At 44.0% G+C, this 22,988-nt stretch overlaps 1 protein-coding gene across 5 annotated transcripts in view; it reads left to right on the forward strand.

The window, feature by feature from the left end:
• The window catches only part of ncor1 (nuclear receptor corepressor 1), an 81,437-nt gene that overhangs the window by 27,384 nt on the left and 31,065 nt on the right, over positions 1-22,988 (forward strand). For all 5 annotated transcript variants that reach the window (XM_080013653.1, XM_080013656.1, XM_080013655.1 and 2 more), the window contains exons 15-22: positions 6,055-6,185; positions 8,481-8,773; positions 12,269-12,334; positions 16,716-16,852; positions 17,067-17,160; positions 20,945-21,389; positions 21,767-21,890; positions 22,521-22,710. In XM_080013653.1, coding sequence (XP_079869779.1) covers positions 6,055-6,185; positions 8,481-8,773; positions 12,269-12,334; positions 16,716-16,852; positions 17,067-17,160; positions 20,945-21,389; positions 21,767-21,890; positions 22,521-22,710 — 1,480 coding nt within the window. The remainder of the gene's footprint in view (positions 1-6,054; positions 6,186-8,480; positions 8,774-12,268; positions 12,335-16,715; positions 16,853-17,066; positions 17,161-20,944; positions 21,390-21,766; positions 21,891-22,520; positions 22,711-22,988) is intronic.

Consider the following 22,988-nt stretch of genomic DNA (forward strand, 5'->3'; position numbering starts at 1 on the left):
TTGCCCATTATGTTGAACAGTAAGAGCAATGCACAAGAGCTGAAGAGCTGGCAGAGCTTGTTCTTTGTTATGAAAGATTTGTGTGGTCATGATTAACAAATATTATTGCCTTGTGATGAGAGCTAATTCTCAATTATTACATAATTGCCTGAGTGCAGTTATTTGTGCAGTTTTTGTAAAACCGTATGTTTTTTTTTCATCCAAATTTAAAGGGAGTTTTATAGCAATGAACGTGAATTTGGTGCGTTTCATCTGTCTACCCATCAATTTTATTTTCACTATTATAGTTGCATTAAATGAACAAAAAGCCTTTGTATAACACATTTGTATGATCCACACATCTGATCACTGGCTTTATGGGCTGAACGGCTTTGAGGTTTCTTAATGTCCCTTTTAGGCCTGGAAAGAAACTGTGTTTGTCATTTGGAGAAAAACGCACCATCAGGCTGTGGGTGTGTTTCAAACTGGTGTGAGTTACTCACTGCTATTCTTCCCCACATGCTCAGGAGGAGCGAGTAAAGTTGGGTTGTTAGGGAGGGAAGGAAGAAGAACGGAAAGGCTGAAAGTAACAGCAATGGAACGAGTCAGGAGAGGCAAAGCTGGCCGCCAGACAGAGTCAGCATTGGCAGCACTTATCTGCTGAGTGTTTGTTGTTTTGTTTTTTTTCTCCTCTATTCATTTCCTTTCTCCCTTTTTTTTCCTGCCCTGTGAGAAAAGGGAGACACCCCTCTAAGTAACAGTTGAGTGGTTTAACCCGGCCATCTGACAGGCCAAAAAAACTCACAGTGCCTCTGTGAGTGCCAATCAAAGAGGAGTGCTCAGTGGGGATTACCTTGAGTGACCCTGCGTAGATTAGTGCGTGCATGTGAGATGGACAATTCTTCGGGTGGCTTAAGCGGCTGGATGACACGCTTTCCCGGAATATGTGCGGCGGTGCGGCGGCCAGGCAGCCCTTCTAAGGAGCTCTGCTCTGGTTCTCCCCTGCCTCTCCTCTGCTCCCGTTACCGCTGCTATGGAGGCTAGACTCACATCTGCAGCGGCAAAAAGCTGGAGCTCCAGACGAAGCCGAGGCTTTCTCATGGCCGACTAAGCGCGGAGGTACGTCGCCAACTTGGAAACTGGAACTTTGTCCAATCAGCTTATCGCACTTATGATTTACTCTTCTTTTGGCAGTTTTTTTCACTTCCTCTATTCTTTCTTGCCTCTCTGTTCCTAAGCATGCAGTACTCTGTGTGTGTGTGTGTGTGTGTGTGTGTGTTGTTGTTTTATTTTTACATGTAGCTTTTGAGGCAGTTATTTCTCCTAGGGTTAGGGTTACTGAAGCAAGGAAACAAAGAATAATTTGGTAATTTGTGGCAATCTCTTTTTAAAAGTGCACCTCAATTGGGTTTTACAGCTGAAACGTACATCCTAAGACCTAACTGGGTATTGGTTCCAATGAACTTGACAAACTGGGGAAAGGCTCCACTCATTTACTCTGTATATATATAATCTTTCTTTTTTTTAACTGACAGGATTATGAATAGTGTGGTTGTTGTGGGTGAGGCTAATCAGAATGGCAGTGTACTTTTACTCCCCCCCCGACCCTGACATAAAATAATTACTAAATAAACCAAAGCAGCAAATGAGCTGCAGCGCTAGAATGACTCCAGCATGGCATGCCAGCCCTGGAAGTGAAATACAAGGGCGACCTCTAACCGGATCTCACGCCGCACCATTGGCTCTTTGTGAAGGAGGAGGGAGCTTTGCTATAGTGGCTCTTATTGCTCGTGAACTCCTGATCTAATCATCAAAGTCAATAAAAGTTGAACCACGTCTCCACAATATCTAGCAGTCATCCGTATTAAGATGACCTCTCTATCACCGAAGGTTAACTTAATTATTAAAAACTGTTTATCAATGATGATATGCAGATCATCAGTACATGTTATAGGTGTCTCTTTTGAAATTCTTTATGACCATAAAGATATAAAATAAATATGACATTCTTTTATATATGGGAATTTTAGCAGTCCATATTTTATATTATGTCATGAGGTGTATTGTGACTTGTGATAATGTGCAAATTGAGATAATGAACTCAATATATGCACACTGCATCCTTCTTCTCCAAGTTGCAGTGGCCTCTGAAATCATTGTGGTTACATTTCTCAAAAAGGTCAATTCCAGCTTCTTCAGGACAGTTGACAGATCAGTGGATTCTAGCAGAGATGTTAAAAGTCCTTTTTCTGTCCTATTACGGATTAACTCGCCAATCAATACTGTGTCTTATATCTAAACAAAGAGTTAGTATTTCTTTCCTGGCTCCTTTATGAAGGAATGTGGCAAATGTGGCCGGTGGCCCTCGTGTCATGCGCTCCGCAGGCTCCGGCAGCCCAACGCTCTTACCGCTCCTCTGCTCCACCTCGGGAAGCTCCACCTCTCCCTGGTGTGCTGGTGTTTTTTTGTTGTTGTTTTTTTATGTACACCTCTTTTGTTCGTGTTTTTTGTTTTACATTTTCATACACTTGTTGTTTTGTGTTGTCTATGCTCAGCCTGAAGTGAAACTCATTTTAAAACATATTGCATCTCACTTGATTTATTTAGCATCAATCAATCAATGCACTATTTGAACCCGATATAGTGGACAGCTCTACGAGAAAAGAAGTAGAAATTAAATTGCTTCCTTTGAGGTTCTGGCTTACGGTGGACCAAATAACTCAAAATGCAATTATTTAAGTAGTAAATAAATCAGTGATTAAATGTACTATTTTATTTTGACATTCAGTGGCAACTAATGTTTGTGGAAAGTTTCATATTACTCCGAAAAAGCCCTTTGGAGTAATTGCCGTTCAGAAATATGTATTTCAGGAATATTGTCATTGGGAAACGGCACCTATTAATATGAAAATAAGTATTTGAAAACAGTGAGTTCTTTTATGAAATTAAAATGTATTAAATGTAGCAGTGTTACTGTGAAAACTGATGTGAAATATTTACAGTAAGAATTAGAATGTTTTCATGGATATTTAAAAATGGTACAATTAATTGTTCAGTTATTGAATTATTTCATGATTTAATAATCTCATTTTGAGTAATTTGATCATCTATAAAAGCTATCATTGGCTTATGAGCTATCATCTGTCATTGTATAACAGAATCATTTATAGGAACATTTTCTACAAGGTCAATTGCACAGATAGATGGGGTGCATAGTAGAAAAGTTAAATTTTAAAGCATTCATTCATTTCTTTCTCTCTCTGTCTTCTGTTAAGTTGAGAGAGATTCCCTGGTGCTCTGTGCTTTGCGGTAGGAAATATTCGATTGACTTGCAGCTCTGTTCCTCAATCAAACAGGCCCTGCAAACCAGCAAAGAAGCTGGGGGGAAATTAAAACTCTCCAAATATCCGTGCCAGGTCACAAAAGTTCTTCATCTAAAAAAAAGAAAAAAAGAAAAAGAAACGGCGCACCGCAGAACCACAGGGGACCATGAGTGTTGGAGAACATCTGTGTTGGAGGTTCTGCAGGCAGCACAGGGAAGCAGGGACCAGAACACCATGACGCCCAGGCAACTCCAAAGAAAACACATTACTGCTCCCTGACCCAGGCAGCCCTCACCTAGCTGCTGGACGGTAGCCACAGATCACCAAAACGGCATAAAATATGAATTCAATGGAGCTACATTTAAGGCCTTCAATTGTATTAAAAAGCTCAATAACGAATAACTCAAAAATACAAAGTCTATTTAAAAAATAAATAAATAAATAAAAATGTCCGAAGGTATTCAATAATTTGGTCATTTCACTCAAGCCTGTTTTAAGTTCAATGCTACTGCAGAATAATTCAAGAATAATGCAACAACATTTTTTTAAGGAATAATCTGGTTTTCAACAGCGGGTGTGTGTGTGTGTGTGTGTGTGTGTGTGTGTGTGTGTGTGTGTGTGTGTGTGTGTGTGTGTGTGTGTGTGTGTGTGTGTGTGTGTGTGTGTATTCATATATATACACACACAGATACAGAATTGATCTTATATTTGACATATTAAAAGGCTCTTCAAAAGTCTCCAGTTAAATGAGTGATTACCTGCAGATACTGTGGCGAAGATGCTGCTCATTGCTAAGAGGTCTCTCTGGATCCTCCTGTGCCCAAGAAGCTGCTCTAGGAATGTCCTGGTCCACGGTCTCTATCCCATGGACGGGAACAGATCTTTCTTGGCACGATATTTATGAAAACTAAACGTCACATTGATAGCAATCTTAGTAACGTGGTGTTCATGGCAGAAACTGCAATGTCATACTGGCCAGTGTTGGGCAAGTAGGAACCTTTTGATAGTGGATGGTTCGTTGAAGTGATCAATAAATGAAGTGAGCGATAATGTAGTTAAAAAGAAAAACCAACATAAACAAAATAAGTCAATCACTTTATTAAGATAATAATCATTCTGGGCTGTTATTTCTTTCCTGAGCTTCAGGCGAACTTAGCTTTGACACAGTCATTTGACTCATCGTTTACATATGTACATATCTATTTTGAACATATACTGTGCCAGGTCCATCGCGCTGCGTGGGTGTTGTGCTTGTGACTGGGCGGGGCATCTTGCTGGCTTGTTTGTTTATGTGTTTCGCTTGTGGTGACGATCTCCAACTTGGAGAAGCAATTGAGATGAGTTGTTTAGCTGATCATGGTCAGATTGTCCTCGAAAGAGAGGGATTGGTGGTGGCCATGACAAGAGCACAGTCTTATCATTCCACAGAATTATTGGAAGCAGATCTTGATGATTATTAAAGATGGGCTTTGCAGGTTGAGAATTTCAACTCCACTTGCAGATGAACTCTGTCTTGAATTCAATGGCACAAATATCCTGAGTTGTATGCCCAGGCTGCGGACTGAAAAGGTAAATACATTAAAAAAAAAAAAAAAAAAAGCAAATATGCAATAAGTAACTAGCAAACAGCAATGGCTTTGAAAGTCATGAATGTTTTCCTGCCTCAAGCTCACTAGCGCAATATGTAATTGTGCAAGTTAGATGACAGAGTTAAAAGAGACACTAGCAGACCAACTGAGGGCTGTCCAGCTCCAACTGCTGCAGTTCCAAACAGATTCTCACCGAATGTCAGGAAATCCTCCCTCAGAGTCCACAGCACGGCGAGACACTGAGATAGGTGGACGAGACGCTCCTTTGCAGAGCCACATCGTCGGTGACTAGACTTCCAGCCTCAACCCTTGTCTTGTTTTGTTTAAGCGTCTTCTTTAATTATATCTCTGTCCTCCTGACTTGCCTCAGTTTCTCTTTTTTGCCTCCACCATTGAGTTAAGCACATTCCATGGCCCCATCTGGTACCAGCATGGGATGTTTGGCTTGGCATAGCCAGACTTGTTCCAGCACAGCGCTTTCATGGAACAGGCGAGGGGGAGGGATTCTGCGGTGTGCCGCGCCAGCAGTGATGATAAAGAATGTTGCTCTGTCCTCAATCACTCTGTCGGACCTGTTTTCAAGATCCATTTGAGTATAATGCATTTTTTGTTCTATTTGTGCGACAGTATTTGTCTGGTGCAGCTCAAACCCTTTTTGATACGCTTTGCACATTTGCTGTTACTGTCTTGCAGACTTATCACGTGCTAGCGTCACAACAAGCGTTTATGGTTTTCCTCTGCTCTCAAGGGTTTTTTGTTGCTTAATTTCAGAGAAGAATATCTGCATTGTCGTGAGTTGTTTGGGCGTCCATGTTTCTGCAGATACCCGCCGCACGTGAGCATCATCAAAGGACTTGATAATTGTTATCTTGTCTGCACATGAGCCATGACAACCTTCATGTTTCCTCCTCTTGCTTGTCCCTATCCCTGTACTTTATCTCTTGTATTGTTAGTTTGGAGCATAATACGGCTCAGATTTATGTAATTCCATGTCTTCCATCGACCTGGGCTGATGGCTCAGATTGGCACAGACTGCCACGCTGTGTTGCAGCCTTCAATTTTGACTTTATTTGGGAAAAGTGCACGAATGTCCGTACAGGATGTCGTATTGTAGCAGTGCAAGCGATTAATGTGTATGTTTCATTGTTCTTTTTTGTTTCCAGCAAATAACACGACCCTCACAAGAAGACAAGTCGGACGACAAAAACGAAGAGGACAAATCCGAGAAGTCCGAGAAAAAAGAGGAGGAGGAGAAGAAAGACGAGGAAGAGAAAGATGAGAAGGAGGATTCCAGGTGAGTGGAGACTGGTTGTTTGTGGCCTGGTTTCAGTCTTACTTGTGTCACTTGACTATACATTTGCCAAACCTTAACATCTGCTAGAAATTTCACAAGTGGTCCTTTTCCCCACGGACAATTACATTTTATTGTTATTAAGACAATGTGCAGGCATAAAGGTAAACTCAAGCAATGACAGATTGCGAAAAACTCAAAATGACATTCATATTTACCACAATTCTGGTTTAAACAGCATATATAAACACATAGGAATGCTTTCGTGTACTTTTTCAAGCCGTCCCGTTGTCCTAGTGAACATATTGTGTTAAACCATGCGGTGTCTGGCATTGATGTGCCGTTATCGCCATGGAACCTGATTGGCTTGTGTTAGGAAGTCTTTTGGATGCTAAACAGAACGCCAATGGCTTTGAACGGTGCAAAACCGGGTTTGCCACAAATTTTTTGGCAGTAAATATATTCTAGAATGCTATTATTTTTACTTTCAGATAAAGTTGAAAGATATTACTGCAAGGAACGCTAGTTGAACAGGCACTGGCTTCAACTTGTGTAAAGGCAGATAAAGCTGCTGTGGCTGTTGCCGTCGTCTTTGGCTCATCCTCTCCTGACAGTTTTACAAGGAGAGGTACTCCAAGTAAATTAGACCCGTTGTTCGAGGCAACTGGAATTTTCTGACTCAGCGCTGGGATCAACTTCCCTCTTTTCCAGATTTATAACAAAGCCCAAAAGGGAGACTTTCTGGTCTCCTAATGCAAGTCCGAGCTGATCTGTGTCTTGAATGTTGTTGTTGCTTTGAACCCAAAATTTTACACTTTAAAACTGAGATGCAAAGAATGTGTCCAAATTGTACGGTAGATTCGTACGGTACTGGATTCATATGCACTGCAGGACTCCAGACTTTCCACTAGTGGTACTGCTGCTCCCTTCTGAAAATCTTAGGAGCACCAGCACAAAATTTAGGAGCACCACTGAAATCGACATGCAACGTCAGCATTCATATATTTTCCATATTAACTGTATTACTGATAAATGCTTTGGTAATAAATTGACAATTTTAAATACTATTTTAAATAGTCAAAAAAAGAAAAAAGAGTCAATATGTGGCGGTCAATGTTGATATTGTGGACATTGCGAGAGATCTCCGTCCCTCACTCGCGCTCGCTCACACACCAGTTCTCGCTCCCTCCTAGTGTGTCACATGATATATGATGATGGTAAAAAAAAAAACCTGTCAGCATATTTGCAAGTTGCGCTGCTGCTCCTAGTGATAAAATTTGGTAGCGCGGTCTCCAAAGATCGTCGCAAAATGCGACTAAATGGTCGCACTCTGGAGCCCTGCACTGTCAATGGATCAGCTCAAGAACATGTACCATGACAAATTATTGACAAAAATTGTCTGGAGCTTGGGTAAGGGTGGTACCTGAAATTTGGATTTGTCATAATCTGAGAAAAACACATTTCTGTTGTAGGCTAGATTTTCCCCCTCAAAATGAAAACATGAAACCCTGCCAAGTGGATGACAGGATTGAGCCCCCACCAAGCCTGGACTGTGTTTGTTGAGCTCATCCTCACCCTGAGCAGAGGGGTGCTGAGCAAGGGGCCTACGTAGCTGCATCCTTGCCCTGGACTAACAGCCATTAGATGGATGATTCCAGACATCGCCCAGTGGGCTCGATGGGCAGCCATCGTCATCATCATGACTGATGTCCAAAGCCATCTGCTCACTAAGCAGAGCTTCAAATGTCAGCCAATGATGGTCTTGCTAGCTGACAAACTGTAGTAGCCTATTCATGAACCAAAAGACCTGCACATCACATACACACTCCTATTGATGCCCTCAACCAAAGCGTTAGCTCTATACGTCTGGGGTTGGTCCCCGGGCGCCGTGCTGTGCTGCCTACTGCTCCTAAATAAGTAGGAAAGGTCAATTGCAGAGAACAAATCTCCCCACGGGGCTCAGCAAAATTAACTTGGTAATCCACTGTTCTTCGTCATTCAGATGCAGCAAGGTTATTGCCCTTGTCCCATCAGCATTTATTTGTGACAGTAAGATTGACCGCCAAATGTAACGATCGCAAGCAGTATATTTGGGAGAAAGTTTTGTGGAGTTTTGGGTAGAGCTGGTTGTTCAAACTTGAGGGGCCGGTCGATTGGAGAGTTGAAAATACAGCAAGCTATCATGTAATCTCATCCCATTTTATACGATTCAGCGTTGGCAGAAAGTGGAAGAATTTTGCACTGCAAGTTCCTGCTGTGACTAGGGCTTAAAACCTCTTTTCCTCCCTTGAACCACAGGGACATCGGCAAGGACAAAGGTGACAAATGTGAAGCCGGGGAGGACGAGGACGGAAAGGAGCAAAACACGCCACGTGGCAGGAAGACGGCCAACAGCCAGGGCCGTCGCAAGGGAAGGATCACTACCCGCTCCATGGCCAACGAGGCTGCATCTGTGGCGAGCGAGGAGCCCCCCGCCCCTGAGCTCGCTGCACTCGAGTCCCAGCACCTCCCTAAACCTGAGTCCAACCAAAAGGCCATGAAGGAGCCCGCTAAACTCCAAATCCCAATGGCTGCTGTGGAGGCCAACAAAGGTGAGATGCCACATGTGGAGGTTCACTGCCGCTGTTCTCCCATCCTAACGCTAAGTGTTCCTCTGAGACCGGGGCAGAACTGTTGTTGGTGTTGTCTTGGTTGGACAAAATAGAGAAGACATTTATGTCTTCTCTATTTTGATGAGCTGAACGAACTGAAGAGAGATTGTGAGGTATTTGAACTGTAAAGGATCTGTATATCACTCCTTTGAGTCTCAGTGGTCTTAGATTGCTTTCTGAATTCCCCTTTTGACCAGCAATGTCCAAGTGCTTTGACATGGCCCGAATCGCGAAGCAGTGGATTATGTTTGTGCACGTTTTGTTTGCATCAGCCTGCTGACATTTGCCGGCTTGTGAGAGGAGGCGAAGAATAAAAACATTTTGCAAAATGCACTAACCAAACAGCCAAAACGATGAATAAAATCGTGCTTGTATGTTTCAGGTGTTGCATGTCAGAGTTGTAAACAGAATAACAATTTCTAAAATAGAATATGCTCAAGTAAGGAAACGCGATTGCCAAAATAATCATTGGTGAGAGCCCTAAAAACATGAGGGGGGGGGTGTGTGTGTGTGTGTGTGTGTGTGTGTGTGTGTGTGTGTGTGTGTGTGTGTGTGTGTGTGTGTGTGTGTGTGTGTGTGTGTGTGTGTGTGTGTGTGTGTGTGTGTGTGTGTGTGTGTGTTGCGCAGGGATGAGCGTACATTTCCAGGGGTGACTGGACCCGGCAAGTGACAAATCTGACACCTCCAAGTCAGGGTATCGTTCAGGAGACGGTTACAGTGAATTGTAAAATGTGCGTGTTAGTAGAGAGAGAGCAACTTGGTTGTTGTAAGGATGGGGGGGCTTGCTGGAAAAAAAACAAACCTGTTTCAAATGAAAACAAGTCCTAAAAGAGGGAGAGACAGCCCCCCCGCCCCAGCAACCAGACGTCAAAGACATCATGTCAACAGCTTCTTTCAAACAGGAAAGAACATTTTTTGCTTGATATAGTTGCAGCAGTTGACTCTGGGAAGTTGCGTTCACTCCCTCCTTTGGCATTTTGATTTGATAAAATTCACCTACGTTTCATAAATGTATTTTTAATATTACAGTCAGTGGGCCTGCACATTTTATTTTCGAGACTTAAAGGATGATGTGAGAAATACATTCAAACTTTTCTCTCATCATGCATGACACAGCGATGATTGTAAAACCCTTCTACTGTGATCTTTCCTTCGTAAATAATCTCCTGCTGTGACGTCCCTAATTTGCTTTTTGTGAGACACAAATTCAATCCGCTATACTGCGGATACAAGCCATGAGGACAGGTTTGATTGAAGACACCATGCTACAAAAAGCCTGGTTGTTTATGTTGTCAACACTGATCAGAGGGTTGTCGTCGCCGGTTGGCCTCAGCGACACGACGCACCGGGCCTGTCACACCACATGCTGACTGCAGGCTGTGGGGTGGAACCAGAAAGACTTCATAGAAGAATGATCCTAGTTGTACAAAGATCTTATGAGCTATAACAAAAGACAAATTGTTATTATCCACCCCTCCCTTTCCAGGAATGCTGCAGGATAATTTTGGTTTGTTTGTTAGGCTCGCACTCCTCGCTTGTGGAACGGATCATGTAGGGTTTTTTTTTTTTCGTTTTTTCTCATCAGAAAGACTGAATATCTGCACCCTGAAAGCTCTGCTCCCAATAGTTCAATGTTGCAGCACATAGACTTTCAAGGCCTAACTGGCCATCACCATGGCGATGCATTTCCCTTGGGTGCAGCGGTTGTCATGGTTCTCAGTCGCATACAGCCGAGCCACTTCATCCACCCTCGCTCGCAACACGGTTCCCTTCTTCTGTTGTCTGTGTGTGGTTCCGTCACCCAGCGCTTTGAGCTGGTGTAGAGCCAGACGGGTTAGAGATTTATCAACATCACCACCAGACTCGTCTGTGACTTATTGTAATATTGCGATGTAGTAAAATGATATCTTTAAGGCTGCACTACAGTCATCTCATTTTCTGGACCTCATAGACTGTTCTAGCTGCTTTTGGAGGAGACAATGAAGACAACGGATAAAAACGTATAATAACTCAAATCAATTGTGTCAAATACTTTGCCCATTATTATTGTACCACAATGATGCAGTCAGGAATGCAAAGCATCAATACAACAGCGCTCTCTGTCTCTGTCTGTCTTTGTCTCTGTCTCTGTCTCTCTCTCTGTCTCTGTCTCTCTCTCTCTCTGTATCTCTCGCTCTCTGTATCTCTCGCTCTCTGTCTCTGTCTCTCTCTCTCTCTCTCTCTCTCTCTCTCTCTCTCTCTCTCTCTCTCTCTCTCTCTCTCTCTCTCTCTCTCTCTCTCTCTCTCTCTCTCTCTCTCTCTCTCTCTCTCTCTCTCTCTCTCTCTGTGTTTGCGTGTGTGTGTTTGCGTGTTGAGTGCTCTGGACTAACCCCGTGGCTGGGTTTCTTCTTAGAAGTGCAGCCGGCGGTGGGGGGAGCTATCTGTTGGAGCCCTGCCAAGCAGGGCTGCTTATTTGGAGGGGGTTGTGTGTGTCTTCATAGAACCGTGTGAAATAAATCACCGCCTCGGAGGCGGGGGGGGGGGGGGGATTACTAGAACATGTGAGTTTTGTCATGGGAGCCGGCGTCCCGGTCCAGTCCAGCTTTGACTGGGCTGTGTTGCTGGAGGCTGCGGGTCAGAGAGATCTCAACGCTGGGAGTGGATCGTCCCACACCGGGGCCGCAGCTTTTAAATGTCATGGGTTCATCTGATGCTATATTTGTCCAAATGTTTACACAATCTCAATGGGTGCCATCGACGAGACTGGGTTAGGGGTCACACACACACACACACACACACACACACACACACACACACACACACACACACACACACACACACACACACACACACACACACACACTAACTCTGTAGTTCTCTTCTATGAATTTTGCATGGGGTTTGTGACAGTAGGGCCATGGCAAAGAGGTGGAGACTGTGTGTGTGTGTGTGTGTGTGTGTGTGTGTGTGTGTGTGTGTGTGTGTGTGTGTGTGTGTGTGTGTGTGTGTGTGTGTGTGTGTGTGTGTGTGTGTGTGTGTGTGTGTGTGTGTGTGTGTGTCTGCATCCAAGGCCATTTCCTAGCAGTGGGAGGTTCTCCGTTGCTGTACTCCTCCGCTGTCTGCCGCTGGATCAGCTGACCAGAGCCTCCCTCTGCCTGTGGATCAGACAGAGGAGGGAGGGCACATGTTGATAGAGAGAGTAAGAGCGTGAGAGAGAGAGAGGGAGGGAGGGAGGGAAGGAGGGTGGGTGGGTGTGTGTGTGTGTGTGTGCGTGTGCGTGCAGGTCTCACTGCTCCTGAATGTAAACAGATTATTAGATTAGCGGCCATGAGAACGAGACGGCGGAGGGAGCGGACTGTTGCTTTCTCTCTCCCTCTGTTCTCCATCTCTCTCTCTTTCTGCCTTGCTCCATCTCCCAGTACTGATGCCGCTGTTTCTTTTCTGTCTGTCATTCAGCCAGCGCCGTTGAAACTGGAGAAACTTCTCGCTGGACCGAGGAGGAGATGGAAGTAGCCAAAAAAGGTAAAGTTTCACTTCTTTTTGGTCTGTTTCTTTTCTTTCTCTGTTTTTTTGGGGGGTTGTTGGTCTCCCGTGTTTTTCTAGACATTTTTTGCTCTTTTTGAGGCTATACTGCTATATTTTTTTTGAACCACTCCAGCACCCTCCAATGTACACTCCTTCAGAAAACTACCTGTAGGCTTTGAAGAAAAGATGAATGGCTTCAGGAAGATTTCTTCAATTTTTTACAAATATAGCTGCTCTGTGATCTGTGCCTCTCAGAAGCACTCTGCTGAGGCCAAGCGGGACGCAGCGGAGCGTGATGGTTGCTGCTTCCTCTAAAGATCGCTATCCATTATTTACATTTTGCTGACTTTCATCAGCCATTCTGGGAAAGAAATTATATTTTTTTGTTTTGTTGGCCTTTTAAAGTCTCAAAGTGCTCCTTTCGTCTCTGTTGACCAACTCCCTCCTCTCGGTCAGCGTGGTCCCTGGAGGCTGGATGGGGAAAAGTAACCCAAAGGATTAATTAAACCCAGCTTATAGACGCTAAGGGTTTTCCATCAAATGGGCTTGGAATAAAAAAATTGTTATTTTTTACTGTGGTTATTAGCGGTTTTAAACTGAACTGAACCCAAAGTTAACTGTTGGAGTGTTTAAATTGATCAAACCATGTTTTCATTTGGAGGGTATCTAAAATATCGCAAGCAGCCGTGGAAGAAATAACATTGAGCGAAACATTGGCGCTTAGGTTTTCTGATTGATTGTCGGCGGCAATAGATTTGTTTCCAGGTTGCCAAAATCAGTGTAATGTGCAAATGTTTTCACAAACATTTTAATGCATATATGTAAAGACAAAAAATACAATTAATATTTACCAAGTTTATATGCATTTGAGGCCCTAAACAAACTAGAATTTGCTCGACTTCTCCAACTTGAATTCTGTTCAACATGGTTTTAAATGAAATGGAGATGACGTTTGCTGAAGTACAAACATTCAGAAAAATAAAAGCACTTCCAAAAAGTGGAAGGACCAGATTACTCAAAACTCAAACCCCTGGCTGTTTACAAGATGTCTGTATGATTCTGTCCTGGTTTGATTTCATTGAATCCACTGATGCATCTCAGGCTTGATTGCCTACAACCCAGCAGGTCAGCTCTTGAAGGCAGAGAAAGAGGATGTTTGAGGAGTAGGACAAGCAATCAGTCCCTTTTAGGTGACCTCTCAGTTATCATTGTTTTTTGCTTTTGAAACTGTGCTGAAACATCGGTGCCGTTCATCTCAAATCTAAGAAATACATCTAGAAGTGGAATTGCTTCGTGAGGCAGGGGTGGATCAGGGAAGCATGTGCTTTTTCTTTTTTGGACTTGACTTGAAAAAGTTCCAGATCTGTCCCATGATTACTTTGGTTTTCTCTACAGCAAATTGTGTTCTGTTGTTAATAGGCATAAGGACGTCAGGAGGGGTTGTCCATTGAGTTCTGAATTCAATGGATTTTCTTTGATCGGATGATTGACCAAACGTGAATTGTCGTCGACTGAAAGTGATTGTTGATGTTGAAATGGTTGACAAAGTTAAGATTCACATTTAATTTCATGGACGCTGTGTTAAAGTGTGATTTGATAGGTGGAAATTGCATGACAAATCACTTGGATATGACCTTGTCATCCTTTCCTCCGTGGCAGCCGATGGTCGATCGTGGTGATGGAGGAGCTTTCCCTCTTAGCTCCTCCTAAAAGACTTGAACCTTCTTGGGAGGTGATTCGTCAGACACCTCGCTCCTGGCACGCTGCCACTCCTCACTGCAACGGAAATATTTCATCAACAAAATAGGTGGACTCACTGGAGTGAATGTGAACCTGAGCGGACAGGTTGTAAAACAATGCAGCTTGAAATGACAGTCTTCAGTGTATTTTAAACTTTCTGATTGAGGAGAACAAGAAGCTGTTCCTTGAGTTTGTTCATTTGTTATTAGTTGAATTCATTAGTTGAATTCAATACAGTAGCAATTCATCTGTGAATTGCTACTGTATTTGTTAAGGGAGACTGAGGGACTGTACATCCATGATGCTTCCTGCGTTCAACATACTTTGTTTAAACTGGTTTGTTCTTAATTGAAAACAAGACCTTTCTCGAGGCGTTTAATTTGCTTAGAAAGAGGCGGGCGTCTCCGTGCCCTCATTCCTTCAGTAAGGGCAGTAATACGGCTTTGTGCTCAGCTCTTTGCTGATTGGCTGAAATGCCAGCGTCGTACACTTCAATAGAGCAGATTGCGGGAAGCCGAGCAGGGAAGGAAGGGAGAGGTCAGCGAGGTTGTGGGATCTGTAGTGGAGACGCCGTAATGTCAAAGGTAACTGGCAGCCTTCCAGTTCATGACTACTTGGCCAGAGTTTGAGATGCTCAAAGCTGATTGGGAGCTTGGTGCCGGTAACCATGTTGGACAGAGCCACGACTTAAGCCAACACTCCATGGGATATAATCTGACTTGTAATCACACCACCATCATGACTCCAGATAACCAGGAAGTTGAAGTGAAGGTGCAGAATCAGCACCAGGACACTGTAGGTTCAGGTGCATTTTACCCTCTGAGCACACACACAGAATAAGCCTCAACATATAATTACATTACATTACATTGCATTTAGCAGACGCTTTTATCCAAAGCGACTTACAATTATTCAAACACCGACGGACGCAGCCATCAGGAGCAATTAAGGGTTAAGTGTCTTGCTCAAGGACACTACAGCATGCTAGCAGGAGCAGCCTGGGATCCAACCAGCAACCTTTAGATTACTAGACCACCAGCTCTACCTCCTGAGCTACCATCCCTTATGAAATTCACTTCATAGTTACTCCAGAGGTAAATGACTTAAAATAAGAATTTTATTCTTATTTCTTCTTATTTGATACACTTGTAAAAAACTGGGCAACTGTTGAATGCTGTAGTGATGTATGGGCACATGTTGCTGTGTGCTTAACCAGGGTTTTTCCTGGCTCAAAATGAGGCGCAGGGGGTCTGGGGATCCTCCCCTCAGGACATTTTGAGTGTCAAACACTTCATTTCCCGCATTCTGGTCAATTTTAATGTGCTAATTTGTGCATTTTCTGCGTCAATTCATGGTGGAAATGTCTATCAAAAAAAAAAGTCCTCTGCTTCTTTCATGTTTATTTTGGGGGAAACAAACAGACGTGTTGTAAATATTGAGGGGGCGGGCGTATCCCCTGCGTCCCCCCCAAAATCGATGGTAATTTGCGAAACGCAATCTTGGCTGGTAAACAATAATTATTTCGAGGTTAAGATCTTTCCAGTGAACAGAGCAAAATGAGAATTCTAGCTGAACCATTCAAATGCTCTTCACTCTGTTAGAAGACAATGAGGCAAAAAAAATATTGGGAATATAACATTGTATTATTTTAAAACAATAGGTTAGGATTTTTTTCATTAAATGCCTTGCTTTCATTCGAATTATGTAATTTGTTTTAGGGGATGTTAATTGAGTCCAGTCACATGTAATCATTTTAAATAACGTTATTTCTTTGTAGTGGAATAAATACAAACAAAATATTTCATACAATTTCATGGTTAAATGATATTCTTGGGAGCCATGAGAGCCGGCTGGCTTACTGAAAAGAGACTTTTTCACTCAGCCAAAACACCACTGGAAGTGCATCTCTTCTCCTCCGCCCTCTACGTCCGTGTCCGCTCTGTACGTTCTTCTCTAATCGCACTATTTTCCGAATTCTGCTCATCAGGTGTGAGCGACGCACGGCGCCGATCGCTGGAGTAAGTGACAAAGAAACAACATACTTGATGAAAAATAAAAGTCCACACAAATTTACGGGGCCCCCTAGTGTGCGAGGCCCCAGGCAATGTCCGAACTATGCCCGATGGGATGACCGCCTGTGTCCGTGGCGTGGCGTTGTCCGTGGTTGGTTGGTCTCGGGACCCGCGTGCAGAGCGGTGTCCGGGTTGGTGGGGGGCATTTTTGCCCGGGAGCGGGCTCAACCCTCCCTGTACACACCAGCGAGCGGGTATTGCGGGGGGAGGGGGTCACGTTGGCGGGTGCTGCTCTGCACGTGCCCGGGTTTTGGGGCTTATTAAACGCCACAGAAGACATTCATCAGAGTTTTACAGAGCACTGGAGGCAGCACGAAATTTGATGGAGGTGGCTGCCTCATAATTCTCTATGCAGGAAAAACCCCGGCTTAACATTGCCACATTTGATGTTGAAGTAACACTAATAGTATAGGGTTTGTGCGTGTTACAGTAGTGGTCCTCAGCTATGTTCCTTCAAGCTGCTGTTAAACACCCAAATTACCCCCGGCGATTAATGAAGTGTTCACTTTTTTTATTCTATCTTAAGAGTCTGCGATAGTCTCATGTTTTTCCTCCTGCGTTATCAGGGCTCGTGGAGCATGGACGTAACTGGACGGCCATTGCTAAAATGGTGGGTACCAAAAGCGAAGCTCAGTGCAAGAACTTCTATTTCAACTATAAGCGGCGGCACAACCTTGACAACCTGCTCCAACAGCACAAACAGGTACGAGGGGAGACAGACGTGTGAGGTTTGCATTTCCTCCATCGCTAGAACAGGGTCATCGCAAGATTAGTCCGTTGAATAAGTCTATATCAAACCTTAATACAGTACAACATTTCCACAATTATTTGAGGTTTATCTGTTTGTCTCATAGGAGTTAGAATATGAGGGGCATCATAAGACTTGTTTTGCAAATGTTGCTTTCTCCCTTTCCCAGGATTCACGGCGGGCTCGGGCCGACAGGTCACAAGGCGAAGGTTTATCCACAGCGTCAGCTGACGATGACGAGGACAACCCTGATGACAGTGAAGGTCAGACACAGAGACCAAATGAACACAGAGCGCACGTGCACACACACACAAAAACACACACACGCAGAGTGGGTAGATATGGGCAGGGAATGCGACATTTAGAGATCCACCAAAGTATCACATTCCAAGGTGAGAGTCAATATGGAAGCTTGACTGGTGGATTCTCCTCATGTGGTGAACACAGAGCTGTGGCGATTGGCCGTTTTGCTGACATCATTGTTGCTCCTGTAATATTTAGTACTACAAACATTGAAATATCATAGTATGCAAACACCGGACAGTACACTGGCAAGCACATACCACAATGCATTATAGTGCTACTTACTGTAGCTACAACAACAACCAACATTAGTGGAAAAGTGGCGTCATCAACCCACAAAGTAGTGAAAGGCGGTGGGGCATCATGTCGCCGGTCATATCTGAAGCTCCTTTCCCACATGGAATCCCTAACATTGCTGGATAAAAAATATCCGACAAAGGCAGTAGGTAGTCATTCCCAAATTGGCCCCCTTTACGGAGAAGTTCCAGATGGAGTCTGTTCCCAAATAGATGACTGTTCTGGATACATTAGGTAATGCTCGCGACAGAACGCTTCTTCCCGCCACCGGACCCTTCCCTCCGCTGACTGAGAGGACAAAGCCCCCGTCCCAGATGCCGGAACCTACACCCAAAGTTATTCAATCAGTGTGACTGTTTCCAACCTGTCCTACGCCCTCTGCCTCTGGAGAATGAACCTTCTCCAACCCTAACCCTTCTCCGTTCTACCTCTCCCTGTCCGCTCGCTCCCTCCCCCTCTCCATGCTGCCATGCAGCCTGTGGGCAAGCCAAGCGCCGGTGGCCCAAGTTTGGCAGCGCACGCCTAACTGTAAAAGACACGTCTGGGGTCCGAGTGGCATTTTTAACAAGAAAAAGATGAACATTTAAATAATATAAAGAGCTGTCTCCGTAGAGACTGGACGGGTTTCAGTTTCTCGTCTTTACAGCCAAGCTCCACGGTTCAGACGGGACTCGTCATTTTACCAAATGCTTTTTTTCTTCCAGAAAACAAACAATATACAAGATAAATATTTGTAAAAACCCACTATTTGTGCTTCATTTGGAGTGGGCTTCACCCCTTCTTTACGGAAATGTTACTGCTTCCGCTCCCACACGCTTCCATTCACAGCCGTACCCGCAGTTTGCCGGAAATGATACTACTTTGAGAGTTTTACGGAACATGGAGACCGGCTCCTTTTCTCACATGACGCCAATACGGAACATTACCACAGATTTACCACTTTCAGTGCAAGTGGGAAAGGGGCTGTAGTCCATCTGGCCTCGTTCTTCATACTCACATGCTGAAGTATTCTGGACAATGTATTGTGTTGTTAGTCTTTTATAAAACCTTAATACAGCAATGCTGAACATGGTGGCACAGTGTTTGGCATTGCGGCTTTTCCCATTATGAACTGATGTAGAGCTCAGTCTCTTCTACAAGAACAGTCTTTTAATGAGGGGAAAGTGAAAAAAGAGTGTGTTGGTGGGGAAGAGGCTGTAGAAAGATAAAAGATGTGGGCTAATTCACTCTGCCGGCTCCCCTGTTGCGTAACGGTGTCTTGGCTTGGAGACGTATGAAATGGAAATGGGTGGAACGCAGAGTGCTGCTCTGCTGCTTTGATGCAGAAGGGTTCACTTGTGCTTTCACAAGTCCAAAGAAAACCTGCGTTACACGGCCTGGCGTGGGAATACAAAGTTTAAGTGTGGCTGGATTACTCTGGTCCCTTATTATTTTGTGTTCCACTCACCATGAACGTAGGTCTGCATTCATTCTACAGTCTATTCTGGCCATTTGATCTCCCTTTGTCTTGTTTTTGTTTGCTTGAATCAGCAAACAAGCCAGTTGAGGGGAAAAGGAGGAGGGGATGATCTGATAGCGTGTTTGCCGATTTTTTCTTCATGTACTCGTGATCCCTAAATCTCATACCAAAGTGACGTACTTTCTTTGTGGTTACTTTGAATGATTTTGTTCAAACAAAGCAGTGTATAATACAAGTACTTGAAATGGTGAACGCACCATTCATTTGCTCTTTTGCTTTCGAAAAACAGTCAAGCTTAAGTAGAATTTTTCACTAGCTAGTAGTAGTAGTAGTAGAAGTAGTAGTAGCTGAAAGTTTCAGTATTGGTGTAACTATGCTTTGGTAAGGCTTTCAATGGCTTCAATTGAATTACTTTTGGCACAGTTAAAAATATGTTTTGTCTATAGGTGTATGCGAGAGGTATATTCAAAGTTGCAAGTTACGTAGGATCAGGGCTGGAGCATATGGCCAAAGATTGTATCAACATTTATTTTATATTGCTGGATGTCGATAATTATCACAATATATATTTTATAATAATAGTAATAATAATGCACAATTTACAGTTTTATGGGTATTTTCATGGCTTAACCGGTAAGACGATTGGCTGTCCGTGTCACATGGTTGTTTCTCTGCTGTGCGATTGGCTGTCTGTGTCATGTGGTTGTTTCTCTGCTGTGCCATTGGCTGTCCGTGTCATGTGGTTGTCTCTCTGCTGTGCCATTGGCTGTCCGTGTCATGTGGTTGTTTCTCTGCTGTGCGATTGGCTGTTCTTGTCGTGTCTTTGTAGGTAGAGGAAAACTGACTCAATAGAATGGAAATAAATCTCATAAATGTTTCATTGTTTTCATGGAAGATTTTATAGTATAAATGATCGAAATTGTTTCATCACACAGCCCTAGTAGACATGTACGCCTCCATATCGCAGCCTTTTCAATTTGCTTATTTCTCTTTCTCGTTCTCGTATCTGACAATGAAAATTCAGTTTATGTGGAAGGCCTTGGGCATACTTTTTTTTACAGAATTACATTACATTTAGCAGACGCTTTTATCCAAAGCGACTTACAATTGTACAATCACCGACGGACGCAGCCATCAGGAGCAATTAGGGGTTAAGTGTCTTGCTCAAGGACACTACAGCATGCTAGCAGGAGGAGCCTGGGATCGAACCAGCAACCTTTAGATGACTAGACCACCAGCTCTACCTCCTGAGCTACCATCCCCCACTTCCCCCACCCCCCATACTTCATCTTGGAGGAGCCGCCATTTCTCAGAAAGCAGTAGTGACAGAGGAGTTCTCATCTGAAGCCATGAAGATCCAAGTGAAAGCAGCGTCCGTGTTTGTACACGTGATCTCAGTATACTGTAAACTAGTATACTGTATACAGTTCTAGTATTACTTAGTATTACTAGTCGTACTAGTATACTGTATACAGTAAACTTGTATACTGACAGGAAGCCAGATGTGTTGTGACTGGACACACTTTGACATTTGTGTCTGCAAAGCAAGTATTTTTGGAACAGCTTGTCTGAGCGTTGTCAGTGGAGAGAAGAGTTTTATCCAAAGCTTTGACTGGATCTTAAGAGCACTGTCCATTCATGAAGTTAGAAAATATTTCTTCAAAAGCTACAGAAGACAAAATCTTTTCATTTAAGGTTTGAACATCTGCCAGCTCAGGGTATCTTCAGTCAGGTGCAAGTTGTGTTTCATCACATATTGTTGGACTCTGGTCTTTCTCGTTTTCATCTCTGACATCCTGCCATCTAAAAACCAAAAAAAGACAGAACTTGAATGAGTAAATGCCAATTCTTTTTAACCCAGCCCAACACCTGTCCACTGTTCATAACACTGCCAGATTTCTTTGCAAACATTAGATCTTATATAGCGATAATACCTTGGATCTGTTGTTCTATTTGCACTCATGCACCTTTTTATGCCTCTCACCCAGGTGCCGACAACAGCTCTGACACAGAGAGCGCCCCTTCGCCCTCGCAGGCGGACCCTTCCAAGCCCAGCGACTCCAAGAGAGCGGACGGCGCGGCCGGCGAGGCCCATTGTTCCGAGCAGGACAGAGGGCCGAGCGGCGGGGCCGAGGCCCAGGAGCCCCCCTACGGGGAGCTGCGCGTGAAGCAGGAGAAGAGCCCTGAAGCCGAGACGGGTACACAGGAGGAAAGGGCCAGGATGGCCCCCTACGTGGGGCCGCTTCATCCCAAGACCGAGCCGCAGGATGTGGACATGAAAGCCGGGGAATTTCAGGTCAAAGTGGAGCCCGAAACCAAGGAGAAAGGGGAGAAGAGCGATCAGTTGGAGAGGCAGCGGGAGCTCCACTCAGACGACTCTAGTGCCACCTGCAGTGCCGACGAGGACGGGGAAGCGGAGCCGGAGAGGCAGAGGTGGGCGCTGACATCGGGGCTGGGTGACAAAAATCGATATTCAATTGTAATATTGATACTTAAACAACCAACTTCAATTTCCTGCTTAAACCCACCACCATAATTATAAATTATTTGAAATATTACATTTCTGTATTCGTTGTTAGCAATGCCAACAACTAACAGTGCTAACTGCACTGCTTTTTGCTTGTTGCTTTTTGCTTTTTGCTTGTTGCTTTTTGCTTATTGCTTGTTTGCTTGTTGCTTGTTTGGTTTTTGCTTGTTTGCTGGTTGCTTGTTGCTTCTTTGCTTGTTACTTGGTTGCTTGTTTGCTTGTTGGTTGGTTGCTTGTTGCTTGTTGGGTTTATCTGTGTCTGAGTTGTTGTTTTGTCTTTTAGGATGTTTTCCATGGACAAGCCCTCCATGCTCGGGCCTCAAAGCTCTGTGCTCGTATCCTCGGCGAAGCACATCCAACTCAACATGCAGCAGCTGCAGGAGCGGGCCGCCGCCATCCCACCCATGGTTTGTCACTATAGCAACCTACCATCTCTGTGTTGGATGTACTCATGCAGAGAGGCGAGGAGGCAGCATCTCAATCTACCGACCAGTGAATTCATGTCATGCTTATCCAAATGTAGTCAGTTGTTATTGTACTTCAAGCTGTCAGTTTGTTGATATGTTAATTCTCGCAACCAGACTTCTAGAATACATCCTGTATCTTCTTCTATATTTGTTTTTTTTTTTGGCTTGGTTTTTCAGACTGTTAAACTTTTTTATTCTACTTGTCTGTCTGTACAACAATGCACCAACCCTTATCAAGAGAAATAGTATATGAAAATGAGGAAAAATAACCAATTCTGATATTGATAGGGATATTATCTGTGCCCAGCCTTTGCTCACTTTTAAGTTTCAAAAAAGCAAATTTGCTTATTTTAAGGTGAGGTATCAAGGCTTTATTAGGATCCCCATTGTTGTAATTGTATTCCTCAAAGATGTAAAAGTTCCTCAACTGTAACACAAACATGTAGTGAAAACATCTGAGGAATGTCTAGCTTATGCTGCTTTTCTATCATCATTCTAATGATCTGCTCAGCATCTCCCCAGGGAAACCTGTGTCTGGCACCACAACTAATCCTCCCGCTCTCTCTCTAGGTGCCTGGTCCTTTTGGCCCCGGTGGCATTCCCATCAGCGGCTTTGCCATGTTCCAGCACCAGATCAAGGCCGTGCACGAGTCTGCTCACCAGGAGGACAAGCAGAGGCTGGATCAGGGCGAGCTGGACCGCAGGGCCTCCAACCACCCCGGGTTCCACACCCGCAGTCCCAACATTTTGGACAGGGATGGTACGGCAGCACTAAACTTGTTACCCCTACGCCATCTGATATGCTGCTCAATGAGGCTAACACAGGATAACTCCCTAAGCCCCGGTCGCACCAGCATTCATGACAACAAAGTTTTGCGCAGGAATCACTTGGTTTCAGTGTAATTGTTGTGATTGAGGAAAAAAAAGCGGCATAAATAAATGGTGTAATTATATTTCCTCATGTTTGCTTTGCTGTTTATAGTTGGCGAACCAGCTGGCATGCCTACCAGCTATAGCTTCAGCATCGGGAGAACCTAC

This window comes from Zeus faber, assembly GCF_960531495.2.
Source record: "Zeus faber genome assembly, chromosome: 14".
Lineage (NCBI taxonomy): Eukaryota > Metazoa > Chordata > Actinopteri > Zeiformes > Zeidae > Zeus > Zeus faber.